The sequence below is a fragment of the Carlito syrichta genome, unplaced genomic scaffold, assembly GCF_000164805.1.
Source record: "Carlito syrichta isolate Samal-C Ts95f unplaced genomic scaffold, Tarsius_syrichta-2.0.1 Scaffold315561, whole genome shotgun sequence".
In the NCBI taxonomy this organism is placed as follows: Eukaryota; Metazoa; Chordata; class Mammalia; order Primates; family Tarsiidae; genus Carlito; species Carlito syrichta.
The window spans coordinates 427326-448959 of record NW_007259657.1 but is presented as its reverse complement, the minus strand read 5'-3'; the positions used below and the strand labels follow the sequence as shown (position 1 = coordinate 448959).

Here is a 21634-nt window from a genome sequence, read left to right as displayed (position 1 = left end):
GGAGCGGCCATTGCATTCCAGTCTGGGTGACAGAGTGAGACTCCAACTCAAAAAACAAAAAAGAAATCTCAATTTCATTCAGATATTCAAGGATTTCAACTGATAAACAATTTCAATAAGAAACAGCATAAATTCATATGAATTAGATAAAAACAAAACTACAAAAACAACATGTCAGCTGGGCTTGGTGGCTCAGCCTATAATCCCGCGCTTTGGGAGGCTGAGGTGAGTGGATTGCCTGAGCCCGCGGGTTCGAGATCCACCTGGGTAACTGGGCGAGACTTCATCTCTACAATAAATCAAAAAATTAGCCAGGCATGGTAGTGCATGCCTGTAGTTCCAGCTACTTGGAAGGCTGAGGCAGAAGGATCGCTGGAGCCCAGCAGGCTGAGGCTATGGTGGCCAGAAGTGTGCCACTGCACTCCAGTCTGGGTGACAGAGTGAGACTCCAACTCAAAACAAAAAACAAAAAACATGTCATCATTTTACCTGAGCCACTTTGAGCTATGTCTCAACAAGTCTCTCTGCCTAGGTTTCCGAGGGGACGTGTCTTCACTCCTCTCTGCTGAGGGGCCTAGATCACTACAAGTGGGCCTACTGAAGTGGTCTTAAGTTGCACAGTCAACATGTGCTGGATTTTTGTAAAACCAACTGATAGTTTCTGCCCAGCCCTTCCATTGTGTCCAATGACAGACGTTTATGAAACGGCTGGTTTGGGCAAGGGTCAACTGATGCCCACAAAGATCAACCTCAATTTACTATTGTATCAGTACAGTATTATAGTCAAGTAAAACAACCAGAAGTAAAAACATAACTAGTACTGATGTAACACAGGTTGTAAAAACTGATTTCCATGACAGCAAATTTATGTATGTATGTACATATGTATGTATGCATGAGTTGGAGTCTCACTGTCTCCCAAGCTAGAGGCAGTGGCATGCTCACTCGACCTGCTGGGCTCAGACAATCCTTCTGCCTCAGCCTTCCAAGTAGCTGGAACTACAGGTGCGTACCACCAACCTGGATAATTTTTTTTTAGTATTAATTGTAGAGACAAGGTCTCACCAAGTTGCCCAGGCTAGTCTTGAACCCCTGGTCTCAGGCAATCCTCTCGCCTCTGCTTCCCAAAGTGCTGGGATTAGAAGCATGAGCCACCACGCCCAGCCACGACAAGAAATTTAAAAGAAAAGCTGACTGCGTACTACTTGTTTCTGCAGTAATTGTCAAAGACCTGCTATGAGCAGTTAATCAATGTCCAGGAAAGTTAACAACAGTCAGAGTCACTTCATCGCAAATAAGGTACCAGGGGACTGTCCCCACCTTGCATACTCAGCTGAATGGCCCTGCGGAGATCCGCTTCCTCGTCTTCCATGTCCATTTCTTGGCGACTCAGTGCCAAAGCCCTCCGCAAGTCCTCCTCATCTTGGTCTGCCATGCCCGAGCCTTCATTTGCTCCAAAGACACGTTCCAGGTCTGTCTTATGGACTCTAAAGAACAAAAGCACTGATGAGGACTGTGACCAGTCTTCTTTGTCAACATAATATAAAGGCATGTTAATCTAAAGACATCACGTAAGTCAAAACCTAAATATTTTCTGGCAAGTAAGGCATGGTAATGTAAAGATGGTGCTGTAATTTGAATCTAAGTAATATTCAAGTTATCCAAAGAGTTGATTCAACTTTGAACCCATCAACTTCACTAAACTATGACTAAAAATGAGCAGCTGACAATACAAGGTCCCCGTGTTCACTGTCAACATGAGTGTTCAAGTCCCACAAGGAAGTCCTACCATGCGCTCCCTGTTGTGGCTGGCGTTACTTCACATACTCGACCTGAGCACAAGCACTCAAGTCCTGCAAGAAAGCCCCACTATGTGCTCTCTGCCACAGCTGGCGCTATTCCACACACACGACATGAGCATGAATGTTCAAGTCCCACGAGGAAGCCCCACCATGTGCTCCCTGCCATGTCCGGCATTATTCCACACTCGACGTGAGCACGAGCATTCAAGTCCCATGAAGAAGACCCACCAAGTGCTCCCTGTTGTAGCCGGTATTATTCCACATACTCAATTTGAGCATGAGCATTCAATGCTCCCTGCTGTGGCCTGGTTACCTCTGCTCTTTCAGCTGTGCCAGCTCCTCTCCAATGAGCTTTGGCCTCTGCATCTGCTGGACCCTGACCATCTGCAGGAGCTGGTCGGCCTCACAGTCGGGTAGGTCGCCCTTAACAACAAATATGGAGTAGCCTAGAATGCAAGAAGGAATGGAAACTCTAAGAGGCTCAAACTTGACCATAAAATGCCAGTAGACAGAGAGGCAACACAGTTTAATGGGAAAAAAATACACACTGAGAGTTCAGAAAGCCCTAGATTCCCATAATGCCTCTACACTTATGAGCAAAGTGACCTAGGACAAGCTTAGTCCTTAGTCTCCAAGCTCCCTTTCTTCGCTTGAGAATGGGAATAGCCATCTCATGTGACTATGAGAAGTGCAATAGCATCTGTAAAGGGCCACACTGGTACAGTGCTTGCAGACCTCCACCCAATGCCACTGGAAAGGCAGAAGCAAGGGACTGGAACTGGATTCCTGGTCACCCAGCTGTATGTCTCTGCAAACTCCTCCCCATCTGCCTCGGCTTCCTTGGTTGCTTAATCGATGACACGGGTCCCTCTGCATAGGACGGTTATGAGGACACAATCAGACAGCATGTGCAGTCACAGGGAACATGGGGAGAAACAACTGGCCAATGTTGACATTCTGACACCACATCAAACTGGAAATGGGAGCTGGTAAGCAGCACCCCAAGCTGGCCACAGTGACAAGTGTGTCGTCAGCATCCCAAAGCCATCACATGGGTACTATGTATGATTCCATGGAGCCTGGGTTTCCCCACCTGAACGCTCCATATAAGCAGAACACAGGGCTGTCCCTAAGTCAGTCTGACTGATGTTTTTCTACCACACATTTTTCCTAGATGTTGTTGTTTGTTGTTGGATATCCCTCCAGAACAACGACAGATCAACATGACCATTAAGGAAAAACTCAAAACAGTACGTTTAACATTTTTTTTACAAGTACAAGTATATTCGGAGTTCAGATGGTTTAACGTATTTTCAGCCAGTACAACTGCTTCCGTATCCTAGAATAAGTAAGTCGCTCACCATGGTATTCCATGAAGAGTATCATGGAGAACAGATACTCTGCCTTACTCAGGAGGCATAGAAAAGATTGTGAGTTCTACTCAAGACTTCAGAGTTTGCTCTGTATGGTGTGTCCTGCATGGTGGAGGGTGTGACAACATACCTTACATTGCTTAACCAGCACCTAGGCTACTCTGCCATCACCACACATAGGAACCTGAGACAAGGCGCGGAAAACCTGGGGTGACCCGTGTGGTGGGAAACACGGCCAGCCCCTGCAGACATACCCACTGGAAATGCTCTCAGGATGTCTAACTGATGAGGTCAAAGTCAGGCACTCGGTGCTTAGGGTGGATGTCGAGCTGACAATGATGGTGTGTAATCACTAGAGATGGTATTTAAAATAATGGGATGGAAAGTAATCAAGAAGTTGTCCAAGACTTGGACTCTGGGTCACTGCAAAGCCAGGGACTGGCAAGGGCAAGAGCCACAAGGAATCTGAAAGAAGCAGGCAGAGATCCAGAGGCTGGCGGAGGGAGGCTAAGGTGGGCCAGTCTCCAGGAGGACAGAGTGAGAAGCCAGGTTCTGGGTGTCAAGGAGAGATAAGTGCATAAGAACAAAGTGTAAACACTGTAACCCACTTGTGAACCAGAAATACAACAGGAGCACAAGCCCTGCAGAAATGAGCAGACTCAACTGTGACTCCAACGCCATTCCCAGGACAATGAGGCCAAGTTCAGGGCCGGAGACATGCACCAAGCTGTAGCATTGAGTTCAATAGGAAAGACACCTCCAACAGACTACAGCGGTCACACCAGAGACCAGGGACAGATAGTTTAAGTATCAATATGAATAATAACCACCAGGGACCAAAACTCTGAACTCTGTTGTAACTGTTTAGTTCACAATTATACGCCAGTAAAAATGAAAACAAGAAAGGAACATGTATCCTGCTTTTCTTATACTTCAGGGTAACCAGGTGACTAATGAGCAGAAGCTGATCTATGTAGAAGTACTCCAGCTAATCAAGGAAAGAACACTGGCCTGCACTGTCGCTTTGCAAGTTTTAATGATGAGGGGATCTAGGCCTGGTTAACACTAGAGAGAGAAGTAGGCATCAAGCACCACACCATCTGTGCAGTCTGTCACCCTCACCCCAAAGTCACCCTGAATTCCAACAGGTCTAGATTCAAGGACCTGTCTACAAAGTTCAAGGACAGAGGAAAAAGGGACAGCTATGAGCAAAACCCAGAAAGTAAGGACCATTTTTTTTTCCAAAAAAGCAAATCAAGGAGAAAAGTAAAGAGGAGAGAAAGCCTACAGGTAAACCTGGGAGATACCAATCCAGTGCAGTCCACAAAGCTTATTTAAATCCAGATTAAACTGCACAAAACAGCGGAGACCACAATTGAGACTGCAGAGCTGAACACCGACAGGTGCTGGATGTCATCAGAGCACTGTGATTACTTATTTTGGTGTCACTGTAGTATTGCAGCTACACATTTAAAAAAGAGCCCTTGCTTTCATGATTTTAATAGAAAAATCCATAGAAAACAAGATGCCTCGTGTCTGTTTCACAGTGGATGGGAAAGAGAGAAGGGGACGGCAGAGACATAAGACAGGATGGAGGCAGGACAATGCTGAGCAAGGTGCACAGGGCTAACCACACTATCCTTACTTTTAGCTATGTTCGAAATTTTCAATAAGAAAGTTCTGCTTCATAGAGGGTATAATCCACCACAACCTCCCATACAGCGAAGTCAGACAAAGGGAAGCCTAGGGACTGAGGGCTGGCTTTGGCAAGGTAGAGGTTGCCAACGACACAAGAGGCTCTTCATGATGCACTCGTGACAACAGCATGACAGAGAGAGTTCAAGAAAAGGAAAAAGTGCATTCGGGACAATTCTAAGGGAAAAATAAAGACAGGGCAGCCAGGAGTCCCACAGAGTTGAGAGAGGCTCTTACTTTTGAACTAGTGGAGATGGTACTTACATAAGGGGGGAAATCCCCAAAAAACAGAATTTACTTATAAAAAATGTATATTTACTTTTACATGCTTAAACTTTAGTCACCTTCAAAGTACTCTCCATTTGATGCAATGCATTTGAGACACCTTTTCCACACTGCTCAATAGTTTTTGAATTGGTCAATGTTGACGCCTTTTAGTGCTTCTGTTGTTTTTTTGTTTCACCTCTTCCACATCAGCAAAATGTTTCCCTCTGAGGACTTTCATCCAGGGAAACAAAAAAAGTCACTTGGGGTGAGACAGAGTGAATGGGGGAGGGGGACTGAACTGAACACTCAGCACGCTATGGGCAGGTGCACTCATAAATCACCCATTGTGAAATGGGCAAACATGCTGAAAAAAATCTCCAAAACAAATTCCCTGAAGCCAAACACAACCTCTCACCACAATGCTAGCTGGTACATGGAGTCGATGGGTTCCTAGAACACTTACCAGCAGGGAAAGCCTGTACCACAAAGGGCTGCCCTCCAGAAGATAATTCCGGGTTTTATTTGGTCCCCTTGTATTTCTCTGACAGGAATGCCACAAAAAAAAGGGGGACTGATCACAAAGAGTGGAGGGACAGGAGCAGGAGCATCTCGAGGGGAAGAGTCAGGACCCCAGGCATACATGCAGGGGCTGTTCGTGGTAGATGCAGGACACCGCATCCATCTTAACAGAGACAAAAGTAAGCTGACAGATTTTTTGGCAGAAAGATCTGGATGTTCTCTTTTTCTTGCTCCTATGTTCTTGTAGAAAATAAAGAAAGGCCACAAGCCAGGTGTGGGGGTGTGGGGGTTTGGAGCAGTGAGTTGTGACATGATCACCCTGGAGCAGGTTAGTGGGTTTAAGAAACCCCAGTGGGAATGCCAGGGATCATCAATTATCATACATTTAAAGTAGGCCAGGCTCCTGTAATCCCAACACTTTGGGAAGCTGAGGCAGGAGTTTGAGACCAGCCTGGGCAACATAGTGAGACCCTCATCTCTACAAAACATTTTGTGTGGCAGTGCACACTCAGCTACTCAGGAGGCTAAGGCAGGAGGACTGCCCGAGCCTAGGAAGTTGCAGCTGCAGTGAGTTATGATTGCACCACTGCACTCTAGCCTGGGTGACAGAGGAAGACCTTGACTCTAAAAATAAATAAAATTAAACCAGTCATCATGTTACTGTTATTCTCTGGCCATGTTCAGCTGCTCTGGTACAGGAATGCACAAGGCCAAGATTCAGGATTAACCAGAGCTGAGATTTCTGTTGTTAGAGTACCATGGAGGGAGAGAAGGGGAAAGATGTGGGGGACCACACTGAGGTGATTACGACAGACAACAGGGGAGCTCCTGGGCCTTACAGATTATTGGAACTAAACACACTGGAGAACACATGGGATAGAGAGGAGGTGGCAGTCACAGTAAGGAGGCTTGTCACTAAGATCTGAAGGGGCTCGATGACTAGCAAAGGCAAGGTGAGCATGAATGATTTCTGCAGGAGAAAGCCAAGGGGTACTGGCTGGATCAATCTCTAACATAAATCTCTAAGAGCCACGAGAGGAGCTGAAGCAGAGAGAAGATGCAGAGTCAGGGGTAAAAGGTGGCTCAGAATCTGGGCATGGGGTCGAGGCGCTGGAGTCACAGGCAGGGGACAAGAGGGGGTGAGGAGGAGCAAGGTGAGCACCCACCCCCTCTTGGCCCTGTGGTGTGCTGGTGAAGAAAAAGTTGGTCTTGAGGGCTGCGGGCAGGTGATGAGGGGGCACAGTGCAGCAGCCACCACCGGAGGCCTCGCGTCCAAGACTGTCTCATTGCCACAGAGGACACAGGGCTCACACTCATGTCCAGAGGCACCTAGGGTGAGGGACTTCAAAGATAACATTACAAAACGGTCAGTGTTTATTTACCTTCCTGCTGTAATTGCGCCAAGAAAAGTGCAAGGTATGTATCTGATATTAATTCTGGACCCGTCAAGAGAGAATTCAAGTTAAACCACTGGAAAAAAATTATCAATACTTAAGTTAGTGCACATCATAGGTAACAAGGAAGTTTCACATATAAGAATAGATATAACCTGTTTAAGCTTCGTAAGACTGCCAAAACATTGCCAATATGTCAAATTGAGAGCTCTTTTTTTGAGTCAAGGTCTCCCTCTATCACCAGGGCTGGATTGCAGTGGCATAATTAGGGCTCACTGTAGTCTCAACCTTCTGGACTCAGGCGATCCTCCTGCCTCAGGCTCCCCAGTAGCTGGGGCTGCAGGCAAATACCACCATGACTGGCTAATTCTTTGAATTTTTTTGTACATATGAGATCTTGCTATGTTGCCCAGGCTGACTTGAACTCCTCCTGGGTCCAAACAACCCTCTCGCCTTGGCCTCCCAAAGTGCTGGGATCATAGGTATGAGCCACTGTGCCCAGACAAGAGCTCTTCTAAAGTAATGGAATAATACAATTTTTAAAAACTAAAACAATGCAGGCACAGGAGCTCAAGCCTGTAATCCCAGTACTTTGGGAGGCTGAGGCAAGAGGATTGCTTGAGTCTAGGAGTTTGAGACCAGCCTGGGCAACCTGGTGAGACCTCATCTCTACAATAAATCAAAAATCAGCCAGGCCTGGTGGCACATGCCTATAGTTCCAACTACTTGGAAGGCTGAGGCAGAACGATCGCCTGAGCCCAGCAGGTTGAGGATGTGGTAGCTATGAGCGTGTCACTGCACTCCAGCCTGGACAACAGAGTGAGACTCCAACTCAAAAAACAAAAACAAATAAACAGTCTGGGTTCGGTGGCTCAGCCTGTAATCCCAGCACTTTGGGAGGCCAAGGTGAGTGGATTGCCTGAGCCCGTGGGTTGGAGACCCACCGGGGCAACTTGGTGAGACCTCATCTCTACAGTAAATCAAAAATTAGCTGGGCATGGTAGCGCACGCCTATAGTTGTGGCTACTTAAAGGCTGAGGCAGAAGGATTGCTGGACCCCAGCAGGTCGAGGCTGTGGGGCCAGGAGCGTGCCATTGCACTCCAGTCTGGGCGACAGAGTGAGACTCCAACTCAAAAAAACCCTAAAAGTTTGCTTTAAGCCATAAACTTTAAATCCCCACCAAAAGAATAGAAACTAACAGTAGTTTATTAGTAGGTATAACTAAATCTTTTTTCAAAGTACCAGTCAAAAAAAAAATGCAAAAAACAAACACAAAACACCAGTCTGACAACTCCAATCACATTTATTGTACCAATGTAGAAGAAAAATGACAAGTACACAAAGTTTCCCCACTACTGATAATTGGTCAAAATACTCCCAATTATGGTAAAGTTAGAAGTTAGTTATTCTAAAAAGAGAATTTATAATTACCAACTCAGTTTTAAAAAAAAGCACTAAATGACCATTGCATATAATTAACATCATTTATCACTACCTCACAGGAATCCTAATTTAACTCACAAAGTGTCAAAAGTTACTGTCAACTGAGCACAGTGGCTCAACCCTGCAATCCCAGCACTTTGGGAGGCCGAGGCAGGAGGATTGCTTGAGCCTAGGAGTAGGAGACTGGCCTGGGCAAGAGTCACCTACTCAAAAAAAAAAAACCAAAAAAAACCCAAAAAAAACGTTACTGTCAACATCATGAACAACTACTTTTCCTGGATTCTGACATTGCTGGCAATGTTTTTCAGCCTTCTCTTTCATTACATAGGAACCTCAGACAGAGTCCATAATGAAAGAGACAATTTTAAACAAAAATAAAAACTAGAACCAAAGATAAACTAAAATTTGTCATCTTCTGTAATTATCAAAAATAAAGTAGCTCAAATATAAATTTGTCAAAATAAAGTAGACAAATATTTCTTTCTGTATTTGTCAAAAATAAACATTCAATTTTGCAGAACTAAAATTTTAAAACCTCTCAAAATTAAAACAGGTAAGTTTTTAAATGCTTATGTGCTATAGAGACAGGGTCTCTCTATGTTACCCAGGCTGGTCTTGAACTCTGGCTGCAAGCAGTCTTCTTGCCTTGGTCTCTCAAAGTGCTTGGATCATAGGCATGAGCCACCATGCCTAGTCATTTTTGCTAGTTGTTTATTTTTTTTAACAGATTTTTTGAGGTGTAACTGACAAGCAACAAACTGCATTCTGAAAGATTTCGACATCTGTATACTCTACACTTGAAACCATCCCAACTCAGTGAACACATCCTGCCAGGTCTCCTGCCCCTTAGTGACCCTCCCTCTCACCCCTCCCTGCTGTTTCATCCCCCAGGAAACCTCTGGGTGACCTGCTCTGTCACCTCAATGAGGTGGCATTTTTCTAGACTTTTTGTAAATGGAGCCAAGCAGTATGCAGCATCCTGTGTCTGGCCTCTTCGTTCAACCTAGTTATTTTGAGATTCATCCATGTTGCTGTCTGTATCAGTGATTCATTCCTTTTTATTGCTCTAGCCAGTTTTCAATGATCCCCTTTCAAAGATTCAAAATTCCAATCAAAAGGACTGTCAATGATTCTGTTTCTTTAAAAAGCTTTTCAAGACATGCTCCATATTTTCTTTTCTTTTCTTTTTTTTTGAGTCTAAGTTGGACTCTGTCTCCCAGGCTGGAGTGCAGTGGCACACTCACAGTCATCACAGCCTGGAACTGCTGGGCCCAGACGATCCTCCTACCTCAGTCTTTCAAGCAGCTGGAACTACAGGTGTGTGCCACCACACCCGGCTAACTTTTTGGTTTATTGTAGAGACAAGGTATTGCCATGTTGCTCAGGCTGGTCTCAAACCCCTGGACTCAGGCAATCCTCTCACCTCTGCCTCCCAAAGTGCTAGGATTACAGGCATGAACCACCACACCTGATCCATTTTCTTAAACAGAAGGACTCTCTGTAGATGCATGTATTACAAGGCATCTCGGAATCCTGTCAACACTCTTACTGGAGCAATATAGCTGAGTGCTTTCACTCATGCCTGGCATTGTTCCAGGCTTTGAGCCAGTAAGGAGCTAAGTACATATCTACAGATGTAATAATAACTGACAGAACACAGTCATCATCTAAAAACCCACTTAAAAGTAACTACATCAGCAATGTCTTAAATAGAAGTTTTTCTTATTATATAGTTCAATCATATATGGTTGTCACACATCTACAATGGAAACTGATATTATCTTTTTAAATGGGAAATTTCTATCAAGGTTGAAACCATGACACACACACACACACACACACATATTGCTGGTTGGTTTCCTCATTTTAAGGAACTAATCCCTAACATTTTAGTTTTAAATGGAGTGCAAAATGAAAAAAAAAAAAAGACACAGAGAGATAAGAAATATTACCTGTTTTCCTAATTTTCTAACTGTAAACCAGTGCTCTTTATAATTGCATATAAATGATCTTTCATTTCTAGAAGAGAAAAAACACAAAGACAATATTAAGTTTAAATATTGAGTTCATATTCATTTGTCTACTAGCACACATTATATAAAATTTGTGATCATTTAAGATTATGTTTTCAGTTAAGTATCACTGTTTTTTTCCTTAAATGACACAACTGCACGAGCCTCTCTGCAATAGCTGGTGATGCCGTGGCAAATGGTGGCCTCATGTGCCATGTGAGGGTCAGCCCTGCACCACACAAGGGTCAGCTCAATGCTATAGACAGAAGGTCAGCCCTGTGCCACATGAGGGTCAGCCTGGTGCCAAAGATGGTCTGCCCTGTGCCATACAAGGGTCAGCCTGGTGCCACAAACAAAGGGTCAGCCCTGTGCCACATAAGTGTCAGCCACGTGCCAAAGACAGAGGGTCAGCCCAGTGCCACAGACGGGGTCAGTCCGGTGCCACGGACAGAAGGTCAGCCCTGTGCCACACGAGGGTCAGCCCTATGTCACAGACAGGGGTCAGCCCTGTGCCACACGAGGGTCAGTCATGTACCACATGAGGGTCAACCCTATGCCCCAACAGGGGTCAGCCCTGTGCCACAGGAGGGTCAGCCCTATGCTGCAGACAGAGGTCAGCCCTGTGGCACATGAAGGTTGGCCCTGTGCTACACAAGGGTCAACCCTATGCTGCAGACAGGGTCAGTCCTGCACCATGCAAGGGTCAGCCTGATACCACAGAGGGTCAGCCCTGTGTCACAGACAGAGGGTCAGTCCTGTGCCACAGACAGAGGGTCAGTCCTGTGCCACGTGATGTTCAGCCCTATGCCACAGATAGGGGTCAGCCCTGTGCCACACAAGGGTCAGCCCTATGCTGCAGACAGGGATCAGCCCTGGGCCACATGAGGGTCAGCCCTGTGACACATGAGGGTCAACCCTATGCTACAGACAGGGGTCACCCCTGTGCCATGTGAAGGTCAGCCCTGTGCCACACGAGGGTCAACCTGAAGCCACAGACAGGGGTCAGCCCTGCACCACAGACAGGGGTCAGCCCTGTGCCACATGAGGGTCAGTCCTATGCTGCAGACAGGGTCAACCCTGTGCCACAGTCAGAGGGTCAGCCCTGTGGCATTTGAGGGTCAGTCCTGTGCCACGCAAGGGTCAGCTGGTTCCACAGAGGGTCAGCCCTGTGTCACGCGAGGCTCAGCCCTGCCACAGAGGGTCAGCCCTGTGCCATGTGATGCTCAACCCTGTGCCACAGACAGAGGGTAAGCCCTGTGCCATGTGAGGGTCCATCCTATGCCACAGACACCAGGGTGTCAGAAGACTCAGGCATGTGCTCACAGACATCAAAAAAGGTGAAATAGAAAGTCTGAGGGAACAAAACAGGGAACAACAAAATAAAAGTATTTAAGACATATTTATCTTAAGAAATTATAACTTTAAAAATCATTTGCCTTTGCTTTTTCAGTGAGGAAAAAAAAAGTAAAACTTAAATTTAGGAAAGGAAACATAGGAAATGCAAAATACAATCTTACATAGGATTGATCCTGAGCCTCTGATACTCTGGACTGTTGAAGAGGATGAGTTCTAAGCCCCAAACTTTCAAGGCATTGCTTATCACCTGTTAAAAAGATAGCAACTTTTCATGTGCTAAACCAGTCAATTCCAATTTTAAGTAAGTAGTCATGGTAGTCATGTAAACAATTGTACTTCACATGTAAACTTCACTAAAGGGTATGGTCTTAAAAAGCATGTGTGTACAGACAGATCACTGAATAGCACACACATTTATTATGAGAGTGCTTTGTGTATTAGATTCCTGAGATGTTCAATAGAGCCATACAATTCCTAGATAAAACTGCCTCAAAAATCTAGATGGATACGGTATCCAGCAGGTGCTGTCCTTAAAGCCAGTCCACTCACAAATCTGATAGTCTGGCTGCTTTAGAAAAGTCACATCCAACTCACTAACTGCAGCGTCGGAAATCTTGTGTCTATTAGATGAGTCCTCTGGGGCATCAGAGACCCTAGATGTCTATTACAGTCACAGGTTTTTAATTTGTAGGAAAAAACCAAAAGACAAGCCTGATTACTTCAGAGAAAACAGGGAAATTTCTAAAAATGCACAGATTGTTTCAAGTTGTCTGAGAAAAAGGGAACTTTCTGAAGACTCACTCTCTACCCTCCAAGCAGGGCGGCCAACAAGAAGCCAACAAGAAGCAAGGGAAGCAGGTCCTGGAACAGACAAGGTGAGCGCAGTGTAGGGAGTGCAGCTGGGGGTAAAGGGACACCAGCAGGAAGTGGAACCCTGCAGCAGCCATGACCCGCTGAGGATGATAGCACAGTGCTGATGGGAACGCCAGTGGGTACAGAGATCAGGAAGGCAGCATAGGAAAGTAGCAACAAAGGTGTGTGCAGAGCAGGCCCTTCGGGAGGGCTTCTGAGAGGACTCTGGGTACGACCCACAGTCAGAATGATAAAGGGATCTCACAAGTGTGTATATGCTGCAGAATTCAAAGGAAGCCAAGTGATTTAAAAAAAAAAAAAATCAGAAGTCACAGACCACAATAAAGAAATCCATTCCTGGTAGGCTGACTGAAAAGGAGCATGGCCAGGTATTGCACTTTCTCAACTTACCCAAGAGAAAGTAAGTTTGAAGCACTGTGACTTATTAGAATTATGATTATTAGCATCCAGAGGCAAATTAAATAATCTCTCTCAAAAAGTAACTTTTAAAAGCCCTGCTCTAAAATGAAGGTCCTACAACCTAATTTTCACGTCTGTCTACATAAACATCTAGTGTTCTACAGTGCAATCTTAATCTCTGCAGATACTATCTACTGGAAGAGCTTCTGCAGGCCATATCCCTACAGTATTACAAAAGACTGATAAACCACTTCTGGGACATAAGCCACGCATAGTGCATGCCCATGACTACTCACCTGAATAGAGAAAAAGCCACTGTCATCCATATTTCCAGAAGGCTGCTGTTCATTTTGATAGGTAGTCGAAGAGGGGGAAGGAAGGAGAAGGAAAATCTGTTATTGGTGTGCAAATTTTAAAAATTTATTTTTATTTTTGAATCGAGGTCCCACTCTGTCCTTGGTTGCCCAGGATGGAGGGCAGTGGCACGATCACAGGTCACCACAGCCTCAATTGCCTGTGCTCAGGCAATCCTCCCACCTCAGCCTGCCGAGTAACTGGGACCACAGGCAGGTGCCACTACGCCCAGCTAATTTTTTTTGGAGATAAAGTTTTGCCTTGTTGCCCAAGCTGGTCTTGAACACCTGGGCTCAAGTGATCCTCCTAATTCAGCCTCCCAAAGTTCTGGGGCTACAGGCACGTGCCACCATGCCCAGCTTAGGGTGTAGTCCCACTTACAAGGTCAAGAACAGAGTTACAGTTAATCAGTCAGATCCTTGTGGGCAGAATGGCTCCTCCTTTTCTAGGCAGTACCCGCATTTTAGGAAGCAGACTGAGTTTAAAGTCAACACCTGCAGAAACGTCCGGTAGTCTTCGCTGGTTACACCCCCCTCCGCCATCCTCATCCGCTCCTCCTCGTCCAGCTGGTGTGCGATGGAGGACAGCTCCACGGGGCTGAAGTACTCCCCCTGCAGCAGGTTGTTCAGGCAGTGCTGCGCGCACAGCGAGCCTTCTTGCTGACCAGCCCAAAGGGAAATTCACGGGTGAGTCACAGGACAGACTGCACAGCACCTTCCCCAGCAGACTCCAGCAGCAGCTCGTGAACAGCCAAAGCGCACCCCCCTCGCTTGAGACAAAACATGATGAGCGCAGGTTCACGCATTTCTATCTGTCAACATTTACTGCACAATTCTACCATCAATGAAACTACGATTTCTTGGATATTGGGTGAAAAACGTAAGAATTATTCACTTTATACAAACATTATCATCTATCAATGACATCAACTTTTATATCTTACTAAAAAACCACTGTATAAAACAGCCTCCCTCGTCTTCAGTACCTAAGATAAATTTATCTTTGGAGATTGATAAAAGAGACTTTTGATCCCAAGAACATTCATTTATTTTAAAAGTGGGGTCTCACTACATTGCCCAGACTGGACTTGAACAGATGTGCCTTAAAGTCCCATAGAGGAACATTCACAAAAGCACAACTCAACACAAACACACCCCACAATCCAGCAACTCCACAACCAGGCACACGATGACATAATAGATATCCATCAAAGTCCTGCAGAGTGATGCTCACAGAAGCATGACTTGCAACAGTCCTAAAATGGAAGCTATTGAGATGGACAGTTCAGATCACAGTAGAATGGAAATCATGTTGTATTCACCAGGAAACGCTCTGTCACAATGAGAAGAAATTAACCACAGTTGCCTGGAACAACATGGACAGATCTCTCAAAAAACATTACACAAAAGAGGAAGACTCCAAGGGTACAGTGTATGACTCCACTCACAAAAGTTCAGAAAAGGCAAAGCAAATCCATGGTGTTAGGGTTCTGCAGCATGGTGACCTCGGATGTGAGCTAGAAGAGGGCATGAGGGGCTCACGGGACACGGGTAACTCATGTGTTCACTCTGAGTACTCACAGAGCTGCAGTGTTACAGGCGTGCACCTCTGTGTTACATTTAATGTCCACACACCAAGCAGAAGCCTCTGCTGAGATATGACCACTCCACACACCAAGAGCTGTCCAGCACAACCACCAGACTTGGGCTTTCTGGGCACTGTTGTAACTAACCGCTGTCCTGCCGTCAAGCTACAAGTCTCAGTGTGGGATCTGTGAGGTATGGTCACCACACTCAGTATTATACAGAGAAATGTGACATGCAAACAGGTAATCAAAATTCTCTCCACAAAATGTAGCTTTAAATTATAAAAACTAAGCACTTGAAATTAAATCTTGTCAAAGTAAAACTGTTGCTGAAGGAAACATCAACTTCTCTACTTCTAACACTATTTAAGGAAGGAAAGGACAAATAGTATAGTTCAAATTTAAAAATCACTTAGGTCACTACATAGGTCAGACTTACCCAGACCAGAAAGACTGTCTGATGGCCTAAGATGATACATTTTCCTGCCTGCCCCATTCCAGTCATCTCTTTCCATCAACCCTTGACCAAAGTAGAGTAAAAGTTCACTTTGCTAGCGGCCAGGTCCAGTGGTACTGAGACCCCAAGACTTCAGGTCCAGACTCCATGTACTGGGCTCAGAGGAAAAGTGAACTGAGCTCTACTAAGATACTTGATAACCACAACAGGGGCCACCTCCTCCCCAGTCTCTTAGGACCAGTTGGAAACTTGCTCAAATTCCCACAGACACTGTTCGCTACAACAGACACCAGGGATGAGCCTAGGAGTGCTCTCAGAAACAGGCCAGCAGGGAGCACTCGGCCAACCCAGCAGTGCTTCTCATCTCCTTTGGGGCTCTCCCACCAAGGAGGAGCAGACACAAGCATCATTCTCATGAAGTGACATGGAGTGGTAACAGTTTCCCATGCTGAACATGGTCCCATACCAAAGCCACTGAAGACAGTAAAAACATGCACATGTACAACTTCTCACCCCTCCTCAGCCAAGCAACCAAATCGCTCCTCTATGATTCATAAATCATGTCAATCAAAAGATGAGTGATAATTATGCCACTATATCTTCCTCCTCCACTCAAAAATCAGTCTGCTCCAGTTCCAAAAGATTCTGAAATGGTGGTTTTTTTCTTTTTTGAGTTGGAGTCTCACTCCATCACCCAGGCTGGAGTGCAGTGGTACGTTGGAGTGCGTGGGCCTGCTGGGCTCCAGCAACCCTTCTGCCTCAGCCCTCCAAGTAGCCAGAACTACAGGCGCACTACCATGCCATGGCTATTTTTTATTTTATTGTAGAGACAAGGTTTCACCAAGTTGTCCAAGTTGGTCTCGAATTCGTGGGCTCAGGCAATCCACTTGACTCGGCCTCCCAAAGTGCTAGGATTACAGGTTGAGCTACCGAGTCCAGCCTGTCTTTTATTTTATGTTATTTTTAAGTTAGGGTCTCACTGTCCCCAGGAAGCAGTGCAGTGGCAGGATCATGGCCCACTGCAGCTTCACCTCCTGGGCTCAGGCGATTCTTTCACCTCAGCTTCCAGCCCAGCTGTTTTAATTTTTTGCAGAAATGATGGCTCACTGTATCATCAGGCTGGTCTCAAACTCCTATGCTCAAGCAATCCTCCCACCCTGGCCTCCCAAAGTGCTGGGATTACAAGTGCGAGCCACCCCTCCCAACCTGAAATAGTTTCTATAAGGAAAAGCATTCCACCTAACAATTTGTTTAGCAGCAGGCAACACATTTATACCATGCCTCTTTTGCCTCTGATGAATGCTTTATCTAATTGTTGCACGTGTGCATTTTTAAATCTAGGATAAATGATCATTCAAAAGTACTTACTAAAACAAATTACTTCACTCCTAAGTAACATGCTCACCAGAAACCCTCCCCAAACCTCCCATAACAGTCACAAAACAAGATATCGGAACTAGAGTCGTCCTAGGAAGGTCCCACTCACACCTAAATAGCCTGACAATGGTACCTGCCACAAACGGCGTCTTGAAGTGCAAGGTCAGGAGGAATCAAGGTGACAACAGGCTGACCACGACAAAGTCGTTCTAGTCCACCCCAATACCTAAAATTAAAGCTGGCCCCTACCCCGGAAAGCCCAGAGAACCAGAAGAACCCCCTAAACACCTCACGGTAAAAACTTTGGCGGCGACTTCCCTGTTGGGGCGCACGGCGCTCCCCACTCGGCGTCCCGAGTGCGGGACACAGAATTGACTGAGTAGGACTCCAAGGATCGAGTGTGGGAGGTTCCAACACACAGCCCAAGAGCCGCAGCCGGAGAAGTCAATCCTGCGGGGTGAGGCTGGAGGGACCGGGGCGGCATTCCATGGGCGAACGGGTGGAGGGAAGGAGGCAGGGGCGGAGGAACTCCGGAAGGGCTGCGGACTGGCGGGACCCGCAGATCCGGCCACGCGCGCCACCGTTCCCAGGTCCCCCGACCCTGGCAGGGCGTGTGGGTAGTGGGACGTCCACGAGGCTCCCCCAACCCCCGAGCGGGGCGTACGGGAAGTGGGGAGTCCTCGAGGCTCCTCCGATCCGGGATAGGGCGTGGGGGTAGTGGGACACCCGCGAGGCTCCCTGGAACTAGGGCAGAGCGTGGGGGCAGTGGGGCGTCCTCGAGGCTCACCCGACCCTAGACAGCGCACGGGGGTTGCGGGAGTCCGCGAGGCTCCCACCGCGGGCTGCGGATGGAGCGTCGCCCTGGGCGCGGGGTGGCGGGACGGGGGCGACGCGGGCCCCGCCCGGCCCCAGGGGAGGCGGTGAAACTATACCGCACACCCGCCCCTGTCTTGGGCAGCCCCCATCGCACGCGGACACTCACTTTCTCGTGAAAGATGGACTCCATGTTCGTTTGTCTGGAGTCAACGGCCCCCGCTCCGAACCGCCCCCTCGGGCCCCACTCCCAGCCCACTCTCTGGTCCACCCCGCCGCACCACAGCCCACGTGTCTCGCGCTGGCCAATCACCACGAGGATTAGAGTCATGTGACGCGAAGAGCGCGTGAACGCTGGGGCGTGACCTTGGTAGTGCGTCCTCCCAGTTTGTTATCCGGCCGTATAGGGTGCTACGGCGCCACCTGCCGTCCGGAGGACCTCCGCTTCCTACCCATTTCTGTGGATTCTCTGGTTGCCTGGGGTCTGGACCACTCACCTCGGGTCTGTGTTCTTGTTTTCCACTTTACTTTGTACTTTCTACTGATCACGTCTGCATATGATTATTTGCAGGAAAAAAAAAAGGCACCATTGCATTCCCTCTAAACATAGCACTTGTGTAAAAATGATAGTTTGTATTTACATAGGGCTTCCTATAGGCTAGGCACTCTTCTAAGTGCTGTGCATAGAATAATGAATTTAATACAGCAACCGGTGATGTAAGTGTTGATACCAGCCTTATTACACACATGAGGAAACTGAGGCACAGAGAGGTTAATAAGAGCACAACGTCCAAGGTCAGATTGTAAACCCCTTGCCAGGACTCAGATCCAGAAAGCTTGTCAGCAGTGGAGGTGTTCCAGCCCTGAAGAGGAAGTGTCAATTGGGGAAGTAAGAAGTCCAAAGGGGAGGGGCTTGTTGAAGGATGGGGCAGATTTTGTCCTTGGAACCAGGCTGACGTGTCCTTTTTTTTAATTTAATTTTTTATTTTTTATTGTATTGAGTTGGAGTCTCACTCTGTCGCCCAGGCTAGAGTGCAGTGGCACGCTCATGGTCACCGCAGCCTCGACCTGCTGGGCTCAGGTAATCCTTCCGCGTCAGCCTTCCAAGTAGCTGGAACTAAAGGCACACACCATCACGGCTGGCTCATCTTTTGATTTATTGTAGAGATGAGGTCTTGCCAAGTTGTCCAGGCTGGCCTCGAACCTATGAGCTCAGGCAATCCTCTCATCAAAGGCACCCAAAGTTGTAAGATTATAGGCGTGAGCCACTGCACCCGGCTGGAGGTGTTCTTTTTAAAGGCAACGGGGTGCTATCTAAAGATTTTCAAAAAAGGACACTGTCAGACTTGCATTTTAGAAAGATGGAGCAGGTTGACAGCAGTTGCTGGAAGGCGTCTTGGGAGAGATGGTGGTGGTTTGGATTAGGGTAGTGACTTGAAGCTAGATAGACTGCTCTGAGAGATAATTAGGAAGTGCAGAGACTCAAGACATCTTGGTAACAGACTGGGAAGGAGACAAAAGTGTGAGGGATGGCCAGGCACAGTGAATCGCACCTATAATTCCGGCACTTTGAGAGGCAGAGACGGGAGGATTGCTTCAGGAGTGCAAGACCAGCCTAGACAACATAACTAGACCTTGTCTCTACTAAAAAATAAAAATAAAAAAATAATTAGGACTTGGCAGCAACTTGGATGGATTTAGAGTCTATATATTCAATAATCTATCACAGCACAGAAACAAATGACTGGTACTACATGTCCTCACTCATAAGCAGACCCTGAACATTTACCATATTATAAGAAGAGATTGGCAGTAGCAGGACACTGTGGTGGCGGGGGGGGGGGGCACATAACATCAATAAGTGTACCTGATCTCAAACCAGGCAAAGTGGAGACCAAAGGGAGACCCAAACTTTACCTGTGCAATAACCATTTGTATACCTAATCCTGAATTGTACCCCACATCTTTAAAATACAATAAAATAAAATAAAATGAAGACATAAAAATGGTTATGGTGATAAATTGTATGATGTATTTTTACTACAATAAAAATCGACTATTTAATGAAAAAAAATTAGCCAGGCTTGGTGGTGCCTATAGTCCCAGCTACTCAGGAGGCTGAGGTGGGAGGACCACTTGAACCCAGAAGCATCCTGTTACTGCACTCCAGCCTGGGTGACAAAGTGAGACTCTGACTCAAAAAAAAAAAAAAAAAAAAAATGTGAGGGACAACTTGAGGTTTTCTGCCCTAGGCAGCCACTATGGTCAGAGAGACATCATTGAGGTCAGAAACACGGGAGGAGTGAGGTTTTGGGAAGAGAAAACAATGAGTTAACATTCTGGAGAAACTGAATTCGAAATATCTATGAGACAGTCAAGTAATCATGTTGAGTAATGGTTGGCTATCAAGCTGGAATTCAGGAGGCTGGTTTGGGCTGTGGGACAGGGAACTGTTAGCATGAAAAGGGTAATTGAAACCTTAGGTGAGAATAAAATCCTCTTAGGGAGATGAGGATTTGGAACTGTGCCCCAAGGGCAGAGGAGAAGTGGCCGAGGAGGGAGGAAAGGCATGTGGTCACACTGTGGCCTCCGGGAAGGGGAAGTTTCAGGAGAGGCCAGTTGGCTGCAAACAAGTCAAGTGACATTACAACTCACAGAAGTCCACTGGTGACTTGAAGAGTGCAGGTTCAGTGGAGCAGGGGTGCGGTGAGAGGCGAGGGATGGAGACTGCTGTGAGGACCAGGAGCTCTAGGAGAGGAGATGGTGGCCACTAATGAAACATCTGTGTGCACAATCCACCGTCCTGTGCTGGGGAGGGCCTTACTCTTATGGAACTTCGACCTAACCAGTGAAATAAATCATAGTCTCACGAGATGAAAAAAACGGCAAACCACTTTTTCTATTTTTTTTTAAGTTGTAGCTGATGTCTTCCAAATTAATGAAGCCAGACGTCTTAGTCTGTTAAGGCTACAGTAACAGAATACCTTAAGCTGGGTGATTTTTTGTTTGTTTATCTTGTTTGGTTTTTTTTGTTGTTTAATTTAAAATTTTTTTATTTTAAAATTGTAAGGTATAATTCAGGGTTAGGTATACAAATATTCATTGTGCAGGTATCCTTGTTGATGAGGTGTGTCCCCCCTTCCCTAAGCAGATTTCCACTACTGTCAATCCCACATCCCCACCCGTTTTGTTTTTCAATACTTATTACAGTGTTTACTAGGTAGTGTCTGAGATGTATTTATAAACAGATTTCTTGCTCACAGTTCTGGAAGCTGAGAAGTCCAAGATCGAGGCTCCAGCAGTTTCTACTGGTTTGAGACCAGCCTGGGCAACTTGTAAAGATTTCATCTCTACAATAAATAAAACAATCAGCCAGGTGTGGTGGCGCACACCCGTCGTTCCAGCTTTGTGGAAGACTGAGGCGGAAGGATCGCTTGAGCCCAGCAGGTCGAGGCTGTGGTGGCCATGAGCGTGCCACTGCACTCCAGACTGGGCAACAGAGTGAGACTCTGACTCAAAAAAAAAAAAAAAAAAAAAAAAAGCTGGGTGTGGTAGTACACACGTGTAGTTTCACCTCCTTAGAAGGCTGAGGTGGAAGGATTGCCTGAGCCCAGGAGGTTGAGGTGGTGGCTGTGAGTGTGCCACTGCACTCTAGCCTGGGCCAACAGAGTGAGACTCTGACTCAAAAAAGAAAGGCTTCCTCAGGTCTGTCTTATGAAGGCACTGATTCATTCTCGAGGCCTCTGCCCTCATGACCTGGTTACCTCCCCACGGCCCCCCCTCTTAATACATCAACACACTGGGGATTAGGTTTTGAACTCCGAGTTTTGGAGGGAGACACTCAGGCCACAGCACCTCCATCGGTCCTCAGATGCATGGGGGCCACACCTGACTCTCTTGCTCGTCTTCATTAG

At 46.6% G+C, this 21634-nt stretch overlaps 1 protein-coding gene across 8 annotated transcripts in view; it reads right to left on the bottom strand.

The window, feature by feature from the left end:
- ATXN3 (ataxin 3) overlaps nt 1–17977 on the bottom strand; it is a 29864-nt gene extending 11887 nt beyond the window's left edge. For 2 of the 8 annotated variants that reach the window (XM_008072950.1, XM_008072953.1), the window contains exons 1-8: nt 17890–17977; nt 13983–14147; nt 13431–13475; nt 12024–12109; nt 10447–10513; nt 7039–7126; nt 2116–2248; nt 1321–1487 (exon numbers count right to left, since the gene is read on the bottom strand). In XM_008072950.1, the coding sequence (XP_008071141.1) occupies nt 1321–1487; nt 2116–2248; nt 7039–7126; nt 10447–10513; nt 12024–12109; nt 13431–13475; nt 13983–14147; nt 17890–17913 (775 nt within the window). In that variant the 5' untranslated portion in view covers nt 17914–17977. The remainder of the gene's footprint in view (nt 1–1320; nt 1488–2115; nt 2249–7038; nt 7127–10446; nt 10514–12023; nt 12110–13430; nt 13476–13982; nt 14148–17889) is intronic. The other 6 variants (XM_021706424.1, XM_008072951.2, XR_002481265.1 and 3 more) reach the window with 5 other exon arrangements.
- Nucleotides 17978–21634: the final 3657 nt, after the last annotated feature.